Source organism: Neolamprologus multifasciatus, chromosome 7, assembly GCF_963576455.1.
Source record: "Neolamprologus multifasciatus chromosome 7, fNeoMul1.2, whole genome shotgun sequence".
Taxonomy (NCBI): Eukaryota; Metazoa; Chordata; class Actinopteri; order Cichliformes; family Cichlidae; genus Neolamprologus; species Neolamprologus multifasciatus.
This window is the reverse complement of record NC_140445.1, coordinates 66,346,501-66,364,248: the sequence shown is the minus strand read 5'-3', so window position 1 is coordinate 66,364,248 and position 17,748 is coordinate 66,346,501. Positions and strand designations below refer to the sequence as shown.

General features: G+C 42.4%; 2 protein-coding genes across 3 annotated transcripts; both read right to left on the bottom strand.

The window, feature by feature from the left end:
• Positions 1-1,151: 1,151 nt before the first annotated feature.
• On the bottom strand, positions 1,152-15,708 carry rspry1 (ring finger and SPRY domain containing 1). Of its 2 annotated transcripts, none has more exons than XM_085167227.1 (15): positions 15,305-15,708; positions 14,243-14,861; positions 12,684-12,736; positions 9,049-9,161; positions 7,926-8,052; positions 7,721-7,779; positions 7,014-7,080; positions 6,264-6,395; positions 6,044-6,159; positions 5,807-5,950; positions 5,585-5,696; positions 5,196-5,298; positions 4,920-5,072; positions 2,564-2,668; positions 1,152-2,467 (listed from the first exon to the last, which is right to left on the bottom strand). In XM_085167227.1, the coding sequence occupies exons 2-15, from the start codon at positions 14,638-14,640 to the stop codon at positions 2,371-2,373; spliced, it is 1,779 nt and encodes a 592-aa protein (XP_085023353.1). In that variant the 5' UTR covers positions 14,641-14,861; positions 15,305-15,708; the 3' UTR covers positions 1,152-2,370. The 2 variants fall into 2 exon arrangements, with proteins under 2 accessions (XP_085023353.1, XP_085023354.1); XM_085167228.1 differs by having other exon boundaries at positions 15,561-15,707.
• Positions 15,709-16,195: 487 nt separating this feature from the next.
• pierce1 (piercer of microtubule wall 1) lies at positions 16,196-17,050 on the bottom strand. Its single transcript, XM_085167236.1, has 2 exons — positions 16,929-17,050; positions 16,196-16,621 (listed from the first exon to the last, which is right to left on the bottom strand). The coding sequence occupies exon 2, from the start codon at positions 16,609-16,611 to the stop codon at positions 16,285-16,287; it is 327 nt and encodes a 108-aa protein (XP_085023362.1). The 5' UTR covers positions 16,612-16,621; positions 16,929-17,050; the 3' UTR covers positions 16,196-16,284.
• Between the last annotated feature and the right edge of the window lie 698 nt (positions 17,051-17,748).

The following is a 17,748-nucleotide window of genomic DNA, read 5'->3' as shown; positions in this document are numbered from 1 at the left end:
TAGAAATCTAAAAGGTCGTATTAATATCGGTAATATTATGTAAAAGTAATTAAAATCATCTTCAGCTGCAACATTAACGTGAGGTATTAACGAATCTGTAATTATCCTGTAGCATAACGTATTATATTTAAAGTACTTCATGTACATTTTTATGCCAAATCCGACTTCGTAGGTTATTATCATACCAAGCAGGATTATGACTTTCCAAAAGGAGTTATTAAATACAAAATAATGTTTAAACTGTTTTGCTGTGTCACTTTCCCCGACACATCTGTTCTGAGTGCATCGGGCTTCATGTGAGCCTGAGACACTGTAATTCTTTGTGATGAATTACCAACACACCAAAAGACAAAAACATAGCAATAGATCCCTGACTAATATCCATCTGTTACTTAAAGAGTTGCTGTGTGTGTTTAAAAATGTCTACATTTCACAGGCCAGTGGGTAAATGATCAGTGAGTGTATCAATAGTTTGGTTTTGTAGCAGGAGTCACACAAAAGAATCACATGAACATACATTTATTACAAATGTCACAATCCAGGAAACAATTCTTCAATAAATCACATCTTTGGGAACTCTGGGAGATTTTCCTTTACAGATGTTTTAAATACACTCAGTCTCACTCACACACACACACACACACACACTTTCCTGAACTGGATCTCCAAACACAGACCATCCACCTCTCACCTCCATGGATAAGGTGCTCCAGGAAAATACAACATAGCAAACAACGACCAGACCGGTCTTTTGTCATACCGAGAGATTCTGCTGTTGTCATAAACTGTTCTAGTATCGTGTGAATGATTTTACTGATTTTGCTCATGCAGCATGAAGCGTCAACTCCTTCAGAAACTATAAGAACAGGATAAATGTGAAATTGCATTCATGTGAAATGCCACTGGGCGTTTTAAAATTGTACAATACAATTTTACTGAATTATGATTTAACGTACGATTAATTTTGTCACCTGTTTCCAAAATACAAACATAATTCAGTCAACCCAGAGATGCTTCAAGTAAAGGATGGACAGAAAGACAAACACAAGGCAAAAGACGAGACGAGGGAAGATGAAGAAAAGGGAGCAGGAGTTGTACAGAACCCACGTTTTTACTCCGCCTGAGCACTTCTGACAAACTTTGTTTTTAACACAAGATCACCAGCAGCGCTGTGACGTGCAGCACGTGAACAATCAATCCACCGCTCAGCTCGTGAGCCAACATCAGCGTTCAGCCTCATTTTAAGTGACCAACTAAAAACTCCTTTTGTGGACTGAAGAGTGTCAGGTTTGTCATCACAAACCAAAAATCAAACAGCCTCTCAGACAAGCTCGACTCCTGTTCCCCAACTGTTGGCACTAATCAAGTTTTACAGTGTGTGGTTGTGCGAGTACACACTTCCCTTACACTGGCTCTTTAAAATATGCATTTATAACCGGAAGGAAAAAACCTGACTGCGATCACTTGTATGTGACTCTAATGTAAATTTGAATCCCCACATTCTGTGGTTGCTTTATAAACGAGTAAAGCACAAAAAGGAGACAGAAACATGTTATTTCTGCCATTTACTTTCTTTTGTGATTTTGAACAGCTTTGTAAACTTAATCAGAAAATTGAACTCAAGCGATTAAAGTCAACTGAGACAGAGTAGAATCAGAATAGAATGAAAACCCTCCGACTGGGTGATCGATCAGTACAGACGGGAAAGCTGCCCAAGGTTTGAGTGTTGGAGAAAATGCTACAGTGAGAACACAATTACTCACGCATCTGTAAGCAAAAAAGAAAGTAAGACACATTTCAAGTTTGTACCTTCGGTTTAATACTGTACTACAGGCTGCGCTTTCCTCTGTGACCAAGCCCTGTCACGTCTGCAGACGTGTGCGTGACGGCGATGGGGTTAAATAGTAGCAGCCTCGGGACTGAAAGCACAAGTGGGATCCTCGTGATGGAAAGGTTCTGTGTTTTTAAATAGCTTTACACGGGGCTTGGAGATAAGAACTCGGTTCTGTCTGTAGCCGAGTTACACGGTCTCTGCGCTTTTATTTTGAAAAAAAAAAAGTAGAAAGTTTTCTTGGCCCAGCTTCTGCAGCGAGTTGTCAGAAGGATATAAAAGAGGAGATGTAGATACACGAGGAAAAGCTCCTGGGGGTTCCAGCTGTCGGTTTTTTGCCCCTCCTCTCATCTCCTTTCTTTCATCTATCCACCCCTCCATCGCCGCCGTCTCGTCCGACCAGAATTCAGCGTTCTGCCATCATCGCAACACCGTGGCAACGTCCTCGCAGCCCTGTGGGGTAAGAGGGGATTAGAGGAGGAGGAGGAAGCTAAAGGGCTTGTGTGTCTCCGTTTACTGGAGCGAGGGCAGGAAGTGTGTCAGGAGACGTGTGCGATGAGTCTGACGCGGGTCTGGATGTCGTGACGGCAGAGGGGGCACGTCTCTAACTGTAAGGCACACTCCATACACATACCACTGGGGAGAAGAGACGGACAACGTCAGATTGTTCCTGTTTAAGGAGTGAACAAAAATGAGCTTGAGACATTTTATTGGCAGCAGAAGAACACATACCCGTGTCCGCAGGGCCGCAGCTCTGTGTCGGCCATGACGTCGCAACACAGCGTGCAGCAGTTGTCTCGGATGCTAACCTGCCTCATTAAGGCCAGACACCGGTGTCTAGGAAACACACGCACACAAACACACACGTGACGTTTGTATACACATGCAGGTGCACCGTCGGATGGGGAAAAAGAAGACTGGACACACACACACGGACAGTTTTCATGCAATCGTTCCTTCTCTTCACGCCGTCTCCCACAAGCGAGTGATTGATCAGAGTCATTCCACTCATTTAGAGCCATGCATTTCAAGTTCAAAATAATCCCCAATTACCTCATGGTGCTCTGAAACAAGCTGTCTTAACCCTAAACCTTAATTTAAAAAATGTTAATTGTTGCATTTTTTGCAAATGTAAAAATAAATCAATAAATAAATAAAATAAAATCCAGATGTGGAATCTGCAACTCAAACGGTTACATTTAGGTTTCTTTTCAAAGGTCACATTTTATGTACATTTTTAGGACGAACAAGCTAACGTTCAGCTGCTGAAGCTCAGCTGACAGATTTTCTGTGGGACAGCTGCTTAATGCGTCATGCTGCACACGGTGGTGCGGACAGACGCTCGGTTTTTAGATGCAGCCATTTTTATTGCGTCAGTCTTTCCTTCATTTAGCCCGACTGTCTGTTCCAAAGAAAAGACAAAAACAGAGGAAATGGAAAGCTGTCCGTCCTTTTCATTCGTCAGTCAGTGACAGGACACTATAACAAACACCTACGTCGAGTCTTTTCTTTGTCCAGATTATTTTGTTATTTTTGTTGATGATGTTTAAGAGACGCGATGATCCAACTGTGGTAACGGTCAAGGTCCCGTTGTTGCAACAGATCGCTGCAAAGTCAACAACGTCCTGACACAGAGGAACATTAGAGCTTTATATTAAGCAGCTGTAGCCCGTCTCCATCCTGTCTTATTAAATCAGATATGACATCAGGGTTTCATTTTTGTTCCACTTTCAGAGCATGGTTGCGTGGTTACACTGAGCCAAGACCGAGTATCTGCCCAGAGCAAAGTTTGATGTGTAGGAGAAAAATGCACTGAAGATTTTAATGTTGAAATAAAAGTGCTGGTTTAATGCAGCCGACAGACTCTAATGAGAGATTTAAAGAATGATGAGTGAATGAATTAGTTGTATAAAGCGCTTTGAGTGCTCAGAGTAAAAAAGCTATACAAGAACCATTCAGGGACAGTTTAGTTACAGCAGATTACACACTGCTTTCCCAACCTCTGACAGCATCATCCAACTAGGTCTGCCACGATTAGTCGACTAGTCACGATTACGTCGACTATCAAAATCGTCGACGACTGATTTAATAGTCGACGCGTCGTTTGAAGCTTTGTAAGATCACAAAAGACGCAGGAATAAGTAGTAGGATTTAAGAGTGTAATAACGGACTGAAACAGAAGATGGCAGCACTGCATGTACAAGGATGCCAGCTGCCGTTAAACCCCGAAGAAGAAGAAGCTGTGTCCCAGAATTCATAGTGCAACCCAGCTCAGTTTCCAACAATGGCGGCAGCTAGTTAGTTTTAATATTACTCTTATTATTCTTTCTGGGTCACAAAATAAACGTTTAACATATTTTCAGGCGAGAATGTAGCTGTGTAAACCTCAAATATCTGCTCAGTTTATCAAGACACCACATATTTTCAAAAGCGCTCCGACGTTTTCGGAGACGTCTGTTAGCCACTAGCTCGATAGCTAGCCGGGGGCTAGGCTAACTAGAGCCGTGAGAACACCGGACTCCCGGCAAATAGTTTTCAAACCCACCGCCGTCTTTCACTACTCAAGTTAAATATATATAAGTCACTTAGATAACTTAAAAATGTTATTGTTTGGCTTTTTTCAGTATTTTATTTGTTCCTGAGTAAATCGGTTTGGCTGGATTAAAGTTATAGTTTTTACACAGCTGAATAAACATCAAGCAGACAGCTGATTATCAGAAGTGTGAGATGCTCCAGAATTTACTCCGGTGTCCTGTTATATTTTAGATAGCAAGGAGTTTATTAAACTTCACCGAAACAATCTGCAAATTTGATTAAAATTTAATAAACTATCATCTTGTCTTTATTTTTAGTTAGCACATACCTTAAACACTTCAAGCTGTAAGCTAATGATAGTTATATAAGAGCAGATGCTGCTGGTGCAATAAGCTGTAGTTTTACGTCCAATGGATGATGATCTGATTAGTCGACTAATCGCAAAATTAATCGGTGACTAGTCGACTATCAAAATAATCGTTTGTGGCAGCCCTACATCCAACACCAGGAAATAAATAAATAAAATAGGTCACGGACCTGTTTCATGTCTTACCTGGGCAGGATGATCTTTTCACTGGGCAGCAGTGAAGCAAAGTCATTGAAGGTGCTGAACTTGACAGAAGGTGGGTGACGGAAAGGCTTGGCCCCGAAGTTAAACTCACACTGCTGGTACGACATGAAGCTGGCTGCCGCGAAGAAGCCGGACCTGGCACAGAGGAGAAGAAAACACGGGATAAATGAGAGAAAATGTGGAGAACAAAATAAAGAGAAAAATGAGGAAAGGATGAAGTAAAACATGACGAGAGGAGATGACTTTGTGTGGACTTACGTGGCAGATGAGAACACCTGTTTCTCTGGCGGTAGCTGATGTCCGTTCAGATAAAAGATCATCTGCTTTTTGCTGAGATCCAACAGGAAGCCGATGGCATCTCCTAAATGGAACGCACACGCAGCAGAATGAAGCTTTGGCGTGCTATTACTGTTATCTGTGTGGGCTGTGGGCCAGAGCCTGACTGTTGGCAGTGACAGCGTGGGTGCTAAAAATCACAAAACAGTCACGCCGAAACAACAAAGCTATTTCCAAACACTGACACTCAGAAGCCTGTTATTATAACACAGATCTCTTAAAATGGGAACATTTGAAAACGTCTTTAAAGTCAGCAAAAAGACGGCAGCAATGCCTGATTATAACTACATGTGCGTGTCAGTAAAGCGTACCCTCCTTCCAGCAGGGGTGAGCGTGAGGTTTACTGCGAGCGTTGTACCAGATTAGCTGCCTGCAGCCATCGTACGCACACGAGTATTCATCATCTCCTATTCCATAACCTTCCTGTAACACACACACACACACACATTAGGTGGTGCAGTCGACCCAAAGCAGAATATCTAATCAGATTCAGAACACTTTGCTAAGGGCAAACTGTAAAAGTGTTCAAGTACATGGTTTAGGAACTTGCTGTCCTTGGTGGCCCATCCGATCTGCATCACCCCCGATGTAATAACCGTCACCTCGTAGTACCAAACGCCCGAATCCACACAGAATGTACAGCGCACGCTCTCAAAGGATGAGGCGTCACATCGCGCCTGAAGACAAGAGCGAACAGAAGGAGCAACGATTCAGACTTTTCAGTTACAATAAAAACTCTGCATCTAATCTGCGTTCACACGCAGACTGACCTCGAGTCCAGTCGGGGAGATCTTGAGGTACTCGCTAACATCGTTGCTGTTCAGCATGGCGTTGATATTCGTGAGGTTGACTTTTTCGTAAGTGAACTGACGACCGTCCTTTAGGACTGGATGGAGAAGATGGAGAAAAATGATGGCTTTTCTTTAGTCGGTGACTCAGAGGATTATAATTGGCTCGTCTAAGAAACGGGTGAAACATGGGGCTACTCACACAAGTTGTCGAGGCTCCATTGTGCACAAAATCCAACCTGCCTCTTTAGATAGTCAGGATGTTCTGCCCAAGACTCCAGAACAGCCAGACGATCGCTGATCGAAGACTCGGACACGGTCAGCTTGTTCTCGCCTAAGCAAAGGAAACCAGAACGTCTGAATACGTCATAACACTGCTGTGTGTAAAAACATCCCTACACGGGAGGATCACAATTAGCTGAGCATCAGCAGCTTCAGTGCTGTTTGTGCACAGCATCGAGCTACAGTCGCCCACGTCTCAGGAGCACTCGGAGCAGAATTGACAACACAAACAGGAGAAAACATGTTGGAGAACAAACAACATCAAGAAAACGTGAGCCATTTGAAATGAAGCAAAACGAGTCACATGAAAGTCTGTCTCTAAACAGACCTCACAGTTCTTTATGCAGTGACTTCAATTAAACGTGTAGGGGGCAGCTCAATGCTAACATTTCAGAGAAACTATAAGAAAAGATTTGTAACTGAGACCATCACGTCCTGGTCGTGAAATACAGAGAAGTGGTGGGTTTTAGTGCTATTATTGCTCAGGTAATAAAACTGCTAAACAAAAGCACTCATCTGAATTCTGCACACAAACACTCATCGACAGCAGGGGAGCAGAAGAGCCGTTTACAGCTCCTCGGCTCATTTACCTGATAACACACGTCTTACTTCACCAGCCTAATCGTGACTCTTCGTTTTTAAATTGGCTTCATGTAGTGAGTGAACCTACTTGTTTGAGAGAACTTCTCCAAAGCGATGAGAGCAAACAGCATGACAGTGGGGTGGGCCTCGGAGCTCTGGAGGAACAACGACAAACATCACACATTCATTTTCCACATATTTCACCAATTAAACAAACCTTTAACGTTCATGTTATAATTCAACCTTAACGCTCCCTTGAGTGCTTTAGAAAAAGTCGCTGCAGTGACGTGATCGCATTCATGTTCGCAGCGGCACAAATACAACCAGTCCACAGAAACTTATTCCCACTACATTTGGCCACTTCAATATTGCGTCTGTTTGTCTTTGTCAGAAAATGCTGCAGATGTGTTTTGCTGCTGTTGTTAGACGAGCTTGAAATGCGCACTGCAACAGACCCGACTTCTTTATAGCTCTGACAAAACTTGATGAAGCAGCGTCACAGAAAACAGTGCAGCTCTTATCTAATAAAAAGCGAGAGCATCCCAGCAGATGTAGCAGAGTGGTGTCCACATCTTTATAGTCGTCCACCGTCTCCGCCGGGCATTTGTAACCTGGCTGCTCGACGTGATTGGACCTTACCAGACTTCGTTCTTACCCGGTGTTATAGAGCTCCGTCTGAAGGATAATAAAAGCTCTCGGACCACAAGGCATCAGCAAATTGTAGGCAATGTGCAACAGTGTCATTCGTGCAGCATACCACACACTAAACCACACCGCGTGTCAAGGTCTGCTCACCAGGCTCTCTAGAAGGTATTCAAGGGTTCCAGGGCTCAACAACCCGATACTAGGCAATCCTACAAAATAAAAGGTTTGTAAGAAACAGGGAAAACGTACCAAACATTTAGTCTTTCTTCAGGTTTATTGAAAACATAAAAATACCAAAGAGCAAAGCCAGCGACTCAAAAATGAAACACAAATAAACCAGAACTGTGGACTGTACCGGCTAGCTTCTCCGCCAGGCATCCCAGGACCGCAGTGGTGTTTCTGTGTTTAGCGGGGTTCAGAGCGTCTTGTTGTGCAACAGCTGAACTCAGATTCAACATGTCCGAGAGTTTCTGGAGAGCATCCTGAACAGAAAAGGAAAAGTCACTTCAGCGAGGATCATTCATTGTTTCTCCAAACAACCTAAAAGTCAAGCACCACAGAAAGCTGGAACGCTTCACTTCCATGATCCTGACAGATGATGCTACAAGGACATAAACCAGGATCATTCCATGCACAGTTGGCGCGGAGCACCCACAATTTCTATTCTAAGATTGTACTGATTGAGTCTTAGGGCCCCGTGATCGGAAGGTCAGGGGTTCGATTCCCCTGAGGTACCCCTGAGCAAGGTAACGTCCCTACACACTTCTACCCAGGCGGCCAATGGCAGCCCACTGCTTCACTGAGTGAATGGGTTAAATGCAGGAAAGAATTTCCCCACAGGGATCAATAAAGTACACATTATTATTATTATTATTATTACATGAAATTGTGTGAAATATAAGTCCCACTGGATTCACTGCATTTCTGTGGGATACTGTGAGGAGCTCACTCTGTTCAGAGTGTAGCGGTACGGCCTCTGTCCACACATCTCTGATCATGGAAGCAGGAGGCACATTTTATTTGTTCAAAGAAGTTAAAAAAAAGGTTGTGGGTGAAGGGGGGGAGGGGGGGATCGGAGGGGAAAAAACAAAAAAGTTTTAGCTGAATGAGCACTTCTTCTTCTTGTTGTTCTACACAAGATTAATCTACCCTGGACAATGATAACAATAACTGATTTCATTTTTATCATTTCTAATTAATAGAAATGATGAGAAATCTACAAAAATAGCTGCAGTTCCTTTAATCTGTGTGACTTGAGTGAAAATTGAAACTAATGATTTAAAAAGCTGTTTCCAAATATAAACGAGCATCTTTTTAACTGAAACATATGTGCAGAGAAATGTGAGTGTACGATCATCAAAATACAGAAAAGGGGAAAGAACAAGTCAAAGATTGTTCTGATTAGAGCTGCAGTCACAAACAGAAAGGCCGAGGAAGATCACATCCATTACTTTCTAGGTTAAAGGTCAGATTGATACCTTGGTGGGTAGAGGACACTCATCCAGGAGAAGTGTGATCACTGCAGGGCCTAGTGGATCATCCAGAGGAATCACTCGTATCAGAGACTGGACAACCTCCAGCCAGCCGTCATCTAAGAGAAAACAAGAAACTTTCAACCGAGATTTTGTATCACTTTTGTCATTTTACACTGTTGGTTTTTGGTAATCTGCCTCCTTGAGAATCAAAAGATTCGTCATTGTCATTAAGCAGTCACACAACATAATTCTGTATGATAGTTCTCAGCTTAAAACACAGAAAGACTTCAAAGAAATAAATACAGACAACAGGGAAACGAATAAAGAGGCAGCTTTGTAGCCGCATGGTTTAAAGTGCAGGAGTCCAGTGCATGGCTCAGCCTTTTAAGGCCGAGGTGCCTGCATGTGTGTGCGTGTTGGTTCTTGTTTCAGTGGTCCTATACCGTCCTCCAGAAAGAACAGGGACAAAGTTTATCACCGGGTGGGCGGAGTCTACAGCTAGCTTTCCTTCTGGGCATAGCCAGCATACACTGGATTCAGATCTGGGAGAGACTGTCCCATAAAGCCCCATGTTTTTCTCACTAGCCTGGCCAAGTCCTTTCTGTCCTGTTGCATGCAGCTGCCATACTCTTCCACTAAGACACAAGATGCTTTTCTATTGTGGTTCTGCAGCAGCCTTGAAGGAAGCCCAGTTAGTTTAACCTCTTAAGCATCAAAATATGGGTGCAAAAGGGAGGAGATTACAGAGATCATAAAACCGCTGGGGGCTTAACAGGTTAAGCTTTCTGGGGGAAAAAAGAGCCTTTGCTGGTCCTTCTCTACCAGGCGAGATGTAAATTAAGGCACAGGCCAGGTCAGCCGTGACATGAATGCCCTAGATCAGCGGTCTCCAACCTTTTTGGCGCCACGGACCGGTTTATGCCCGACAATATTTTCACGGACCGGCCTTTAAGGTGTCGCAGATAAATACAACAAACTAAAACTAGTACCGGTACCGAAAAAAAGAAGATTTATTCATAACACACGTGAAAAGACCCAGGAAAACCGAGTAAATGATAAAAACGATAACAAAATAACGCTGAAAACCGATAAAAACCCTGAAAACTATACATTTCACACCTGAGCCTCAACTCTCGTGGCACGGTACCAAACGACTCACGGACCGGTACCGGTCCGAGGCCCGGGGGTTGGGGACCACTGCCCTAGATCTTACGGTTCTTTAGCTGCTCTACCTCACGGTAGTGAGCATGTGTCTTCCAAAATACATAATTTAAATCTAAGGTGCAATTATTAAATGGTCCCACAAGATTTTGCCTCATTTTCTGATGTATTCAGCTAGAACAGAGTTGTACACAGATGCTGTTTGGATACTGGCATTATATGGTTGACACTCGTGTTCTGTCTGTAGGGCAAACCAGCCGTCATTGAGCCCACACTAGCAAAAGCAGCAGCACACTTCTTGGTCTCTTTTCTGAGACCTGTTTGTTCATTTCTACAAGGTGTATTTAATCTGGCTCAGATTCCATGATTTGCCCATTTCATCTGAAAAGCCCCCAGGAGATGTTTCTGAAAGGAGCAAGTATCCGTGGACTGACGATGCTGGTTGGAAAATTAAAACTGAAAAAAAGAATAAAACAGTCAAGACTGTGTGAAATCAATGAGCATGTCTGGGTTGTTTTTCGCATAAACCCTTAAATAATAAATACTAAGTGCAAAATATAAATTCCTTTCTCTTCTCCATCATTTCCTTTCACAGCTGCTGTTAAAGCTTCATCCAAGCAAAGCTTCCTCTGCTGTTTCTCTCACAAATGTTCGAGTATCCGTGCTTACCAACATAACCCTCGGCTCTGAGTATAATACGCAGCCTACTAAAGCATGCATTTCCTGCCCATTAGGTGACTCAGTGAGAAATCCTTTCTGTAATATCACTCATGAAAGCCAACAATCTTATGAATAATTTAACATTGCTTGCACGTGTCAAACAGAAAGTGACTGATTTGCTTCTTGGCTGGACTCAGGGTTCAGGACTGCAAGCTAATACCCAGCTTGGCTGCTGTCAAGCCCCACAACACCGAGCCTTGTGAGCGTCAAACACCATGTGTGCATGACACCAGGCTTGAGCAAGAATTCAAAAGGTACCGCATACACATCCAAACACTGCACGCCTCAAGCAAATGTGAGGGCTTCAACCATATGCACACAAAACCACAAGCACAACAAAAAAAATTCAACAGAAACATCAAACTAGCACAAAATAAATTCATATAAATAAAACTCACTCGATTGGGGTAAAAGTGTGAACTCTAATACATTATGTATGTGGGATAAATCATGACTGTGTCCCTTCCCCAAATGATGAACTGCTCCCCTCAGGCTGGGCAAGCTGGAGTACATATGCTGAGGAAGCAACCTCAGCTCGGGACTGCTGCAGTCGCTCTGCTCACATTCAGTCCACTCAAACCTGATCGTGCAGGTTTTGCGTATTTTGGTCAAAACTGTGCTTTACTGTTAACAAGAGATTGCACCAGTTATGTTTACTAAGAACTGTTTTTGAACACTACAAATTGCATAATTGAAGCGTGCATGCACACTTATCTGAATAACGGAGATGATACATCAATTCAAGACAAACAAACGGGGACTGAAAAATGACTAAACAGGCCACAACTGGTGGGAGTCAAGCTCATACACTGAGCAGATCTCATCCAAGTGCTAATGCATGGTGTCATCCAACTGTCTTTGCTCCACAAAAGTACCAACATGTAGCATTAAACTTAGCAGTGCTACCATACAGGTGTGCTTTCATCATAACCTGAAAATAATTGGATCCACTTGGAAATCCTTTGTGGTTAAGGCGAGATTAGATGGGAAATAGAGGCACAACATAAATGTGACAAACTGTTAGCTGCACTTCCTGACTACTAGCATAATCTCACCAAGACGTTGTACTGGGGAGCAGGTTTAAGACCAGGTAATGTCTGATCCAGTGGCACCTTGCATTCGTTGCTCATGAGCACCTCTTAGACGAGGCGAGAGCTGCAGCGCATGTGGGAAAGCTTTAGAAGGATATTGTCACACATACGGCGTCTTTTCCGGTATTTACCTGGCAGATAAAGCAAACTCTGCTGCTGAATCGGCACTAGTGGTAACCAGTCGGTATGATGTCCAGAAGTGAGCATTTTAGAATACCACAGGTAAATTTGGAGCAAGCAAGTTTTCAAACAGTCCAGATATATCAAAGCAGAAAAACATCTGAGTTCAATGCACTGTAATGATACTTCCTCAGCACTTCTCATAAACAGCTCAGACACTGGGCCTGAGGGGGGGAAGGGAAAGCATATGCACACAGGACTGTTAATTCCTGGAACTCCTCTCTAGTCACTAATAAAGATAAACCCTCGATAATAGAGAAATGGGTTCATTTGACAAACCAAGAAATGTTTTTGTCACCTTATCATATCGTGTTTTCCTCACAGAGCAAGTGTTCCTTCTTTCACACATCTGATAACCTTTGAACCAACAATAAAAGCTCTTGTGTCGCACACTTCTTCACCGACTTGCCAGAGTGGTGTTTGTTTGCTGTGTGGCTTCATGTTTTGTGTTGAGCATGTGAACGTGTTTCAGAGAAGTTTCCTTACCCGTCTCTGCCATCTCATGCAGAGTGATCATGGAGTAGGGAGGCTCTTGATCACTGAAAAACAAGGCAGGGTTTTTTGTTTTACATCTTTTTCACTTTACACAAACATAACAAACTTGCGCGTGCACAATTAACACAAATGTAGTGATGCTCACTAAAAGCACTCAACCAGCCAAAGTGTTTGTGACCCTGTGATCACAGCATCTGGAATAATATCAACAAATGACTCATGTCTTTGTGCGTTTCTGTGATCACAGTAATGGATATAGACAACAATGTTATCCTGTGGAGAGGCTGACGCGAGTGTATAGTTACGATGTATCTGGTTCAGTGGATGTAACTGATGACAACGCTTCTGTTACCATTACTTATTGTAGCTGATCCCACAAAAATCAAACCCACTATCACTATAGCCAGCCACAGACTCGGCTTAATTCTCAGATTTCCTACCATTACTTAGTAATTCTGCAAGTGAGATGTCTTTCATTAATTAGTCATATTGTTTGCACACTGTTGGAATAATGTTTTAGACACAGCCATTTTCAAACTGAGATTATACAATAGTATTTTAAGTCTACTTTATTTTGCCAATACATCGATTTTAAGACAAACAGTGAACCTCTAAAACACTGTTAGTCCGATTTTTTGCAGCTTATTGTTGATCCTGAAGAGGTTTACTTGTGTGGCAACACACTGTTAAAACAGATGTCAGTGATGTTAAATGAAAAATCTGGAAATAAAAAAAAGGGCAACTGAACAAGTGGCTGAATCAGACAGAACGTGCTGAAAAAGCCGACATCAAACCACCGAGAGATGGAAAATCTGTTCTGTTGCTTTAGGTACAAACTGAGATGTCTGCACAGACGGCTTTTAAACACGATGAAAGAAGAGTTAATAAAGACACCGTGGCTGTTATTTGGTGTATACTAAGAGACAGATGCACAGATCTGTGACAACAGTCCCAGTGGACATGAAACACTCAGTAAAATCTCTCTTTTCTGATTATCTACAATTGCAAGGACATCAGTTTTCCCTGGGAGCATCTCTTCTTATTGCATGAACTTCAGAACCATGACTCACTATACTACGCCTCAAAATGCAAGTTGGTTCTTCAACGACAACAAATACGTGGAGGAGGTGGCACGGGCTTATGGGTTCTACTTATTCAAAGCCACAAGTTCTACAAATTAATGCTTGCAACTGCAGCTCAGAGCGCTTAATCGCCTTTGTTTTACGCAGGCTTTTGTGTGAAAGAATTGATTTTTCATGAATAAGCTGCAGCTGCATGCTTTATTATTAGTCTTTTCTTTATGAGAGATCCCAATTTCCTGAAAAAAAGAATAACTCGCCAGTTTATTGTTATAATACCACAAGAATAACACTGAACCCTAATTGAGACCTAATTGTTAACCCACTGTTAACATTACAGGTTGATGTTATTTTAAAAAAAAAAACAACCAAGAATTATGATAGACAGAATTTAAGAGCTGTAGACCAAGAACACCCTAAGTTTTCATTTTGTTTAGCTTATTGAATAGTTGTTGGCATTTTCCAACTTACTTGTCTACAAGTGTCCTGATGACAGCCAGCGTGTCCAGCACCAGGCCATCTACATTCTGCTTTTTCCGTCTCGGCTCATGAGGCCCTCGACCTCGACGAGGTGGCCTGACCGGGTCCCTGGGCCGACTGCTCCGAGCCTCTGCAGCGTCAGCACCCACACCTGCACTGTGATCCACCCGCCTAGCTTGTCCTCGGGTTGCTCTCGATGAACCATGATGTTGGTCCTCCAAGTCACTATCTTCTCGACATACACAGCTATTACCCATGGTTCCAGAGTTGGAGACCAAACTGGCAAGTGTTTCCCAGAATGGATGAAGGGACTTTGAGGAAGAGAGGAAGAGCAGAACCTGTACAAGGCTCCTGCAGGCACAGAAAGTAATCCAGGTGGCTACTATCATATCATTTGGAGAGCTTGGTTTTGGGGGGTTCTTGTCCCTGTGGGCTGGGTGGGGCCAGTGCAAAAGACCATACTGTTGCCAAGCAGAGACTTGTGTGGGACTAGTGAAAAATGGCTACTAAAATGAACCAGAAAAGGTCTGGTGATGCAGCCAGGAAAGCTCGGAACATCACAGGCAACCAAAGGCTCCAGTCAACCTCTCATCCAGGACTGGATGGATCGCTGTGAAGGCAACACAAACACAAAACAGAAAGCATTTAGCTCAGCTGCTTACTCAATCTGTCAGTGCAGCCAGCAGCAAATATTGAGACTTGCGGAAACGACACACCCCGTACGATAAATGTCAGCAGATTACAGAAGTTAATTATTGAAATTAAACATGACTCCCCTTTCTCTCAAACAAAAGCGCCACTAAACGACGTTCAGTTGTTTTAATCTATAGCTGTGCTGCTCAATTAAAAAGGCACATTGTATCACACGGAGCAACTAAACGATGACACATTTTAGTATTGTTGACAAACAAGAGCTTTTCAGTTAGCTGACTTGCAAGCTAGCCACCCACAAAGCAAGCAGTTGTCACGTTAAAAAGGAAACTCAAGTTTCCCGAACTTGTTCTTATCATTAAAAGCAACAATGGTTCCATTTTAGACTAAAGACATACTTACGGTGCTATCTTGTAAAACAAACACCATTCAAAGCGCAGTCGAGCCAGACCAAAGTAGTTAACAAACCAGAAGGCTAACAAGGTAGCTGCGTTGTGTATGAGCTAGCCTCCGAGCTGTTAGCTTCGATAGCTGGACCCTCCTCCGATTCTCCCGTCGGACTACACAAGTTAGGTAACGAGAGGAACAACAAGCTGAGCGTGGTACTCGGGTATCAGGACACATTTATACCACCCGTCTATATTCCGCCGTAACACACCTTCACTGAAGTAAAACAGCCACACGGTCATAGCGTACACATTTTAAACGACGCTACTAAGGAGCGCTAGCTGGTCGCTAAGTTCCGTAGCGCTGCCAGCTAAAAGGTTGGTCATCGTCAGCTGTGGATGCGAAGGCGAGACTGGAGAAGAAGGGAGGATTTTTCTCTCTAATGTTACGTGAACATAGGAGTTCTGCCTAATGGTTTTACTTTTTCTCTTAATACATGTGTGAGAAAATAAGAAATATATGAATTAATTTGTTAATTTTAAAAAAGGAAATTGATTGCACAACACAAAGTTCAAAGAATTAAAGAAACGGTATGCTACACCTCAGTTCAGTACAGCAGAGGGGAACTATAAGACTAGTAACCTTTAAATTTGTACACATTTTATTCGTTCAGCCTGAAACATTTACTAAAGTGACCCCCCCCCCCCTTCAAAAAAAGAAAGAAAGATTTCTTTTGTTTACTCTCCGAAACATCAATTAAGGATATTTTATCTATTTAGTAATGCCAGATGGACTACCTATGTGTTTATAATTCATCTGAGGTTCAAAATAATATATACATATAATATTAACAGGTTAAGACAAATAAATCAAACGCCTAGGAAAACAAAAACATCAAAACACACGTGCTAAACAATGTCATTTAATTTCACACATGTGCAGATATTGAACACTGCAGTCGTTACATTTGAGATTTATGCTTTTTTTTTTTTTTTTCAAAAGACATGTCCTGCGAAGCAGTCACACACCCAGCTACGGTCCAGGGATGTATTAAAGGAGTGGTTCCGATACATCCCGATCTTCCTCAGCTCTTTGGTGAATCTTTGTGATTTGGGGTGGAAAGTGCACGGAGAGCTTTCAAAGGTTGGAGGGAGGCGACCATAGTCGGCGGATGTGGTCTTATACATGATGCTTTCGAGCTTTGTTCCCGCTGCAGACATCAGACCTTTTGCTTGTGGAGTAATCACGCAGGTAAAAACTGGGTTTCCAGGACTGGTTGATGTTTTGGCATCTTCTGCCTGCTGCTCTGGAGAAACATGCATTGTTGATCTTCTATTACAAAAGGAGGGGAAACGATTTAGAAGATTATTTACACATTTACATTAGGTATGACTCACTAATGGTCAATGGAGAGTTGCATATAGCGCGCATTAGTTTTACACGGATTTAAGATTATATATATTTCAGTGATTACAGTTAAATTATTTTCGATCATAGAGCGGTCCAGCGATCTTTGTGATTCATGTCTATTCATTTCTTTTAACTTCACTATCTAGCGCTAAATTTCGCACAACTGAGTTTTTTATTTCTTGACTGAAGCGTTTTTGTTTCCAAACTACGATGTGATTCATATAATTACCTTAAATTCGTGAACTCAACAAAATACACCGACTGGTCACGGGTTGAAGACAGGGAAACATGTGGTTACCATAGCAATGACGAGCCAGGCGCTTGACCTCACATAATCTCACGAGACTTTCGAAGAAAGCGCGAGAGGACGGGGCTCCGACTTTTTTGTACTGAAAAAAAAAAGACTCTCTGTCATCAGCAGCTGGACATAGTTTAAAGAAAAAATTACAGCTACTGACAGATATTGGCCCTGGCAAAAACAACAACAAAAAACTTAATAACTTGCCTATATTTCCAAACTTTGGTTAAAATCTACCTTAAAATATGTAATAGTATCCCCCAGCTCGCTATACTAATAATTAACATTCAAATATGAGCACTATTTTCCATCAGGTACCTTAAACACAGCACCACCTTACTCCTCTCTTCAAACATCTCCCTGAACTCATACAAGAGTCTCATATGTCAGATGTAATGCTGCTAACTGCCTCCTCTCAGACATGCTCTGGACAGTCTCACAAGCAAACACTAATCAGAGTAAACCAAGTTATAACACAACATAAAGAGGCCTGATTAGAAGACTGAGAAGAAGAGAAATACAGATTAGATGTGAAAAGCAGGTTTTTTTGCTTTGCTGTCAGAGATAAAAATCAGGCAGTCTGGTGGTCAAATAAAGGAAGACATAAAAAACAACAATAACAAGAAACCAAAAGAAACCACAGTGTGTAGTCACTGTTTGATATTGCATGATCTTAAGTGCAAAATGATAATTGGAGAAAGAGTGACGGTATGTGTTGCTCACCAAAATATAGAACATACCACAACCCATG

Excerpts from the sequence above, each read along its gene's own strand:
- rspry1 (XM_085167227.1), bottom strand. The coding sequence starts at position 14,640 with ATGATAGTAGCCACCTGGATTACTTTCTGTGCCTGCAGGAGCCTTGTA. Across the intron at positions 6,160-6,263 it reads ATGGAGCCTCGACAACTTGT|TCCTAAAGGACGGTCGTCAG; the intron begins GTGAGTAGCCCC and ends TTCTCCATCCAG. Across the intron at positions 5,299-5,584 it reads TCACCCCTGCTGGAAGGAGG|GAGATGCCATCGGCTTCCTG; the intron begins GTACGCTTTACT and ends CGTTCCATTTAG.
- pierce1 (XM_085167236.1), bottom strand. The coding sequence starts at position 16,611 with ATGCATGTTTCTCCAGAGCAGCAGGCAGAAGATGCCAAAACATCAACC.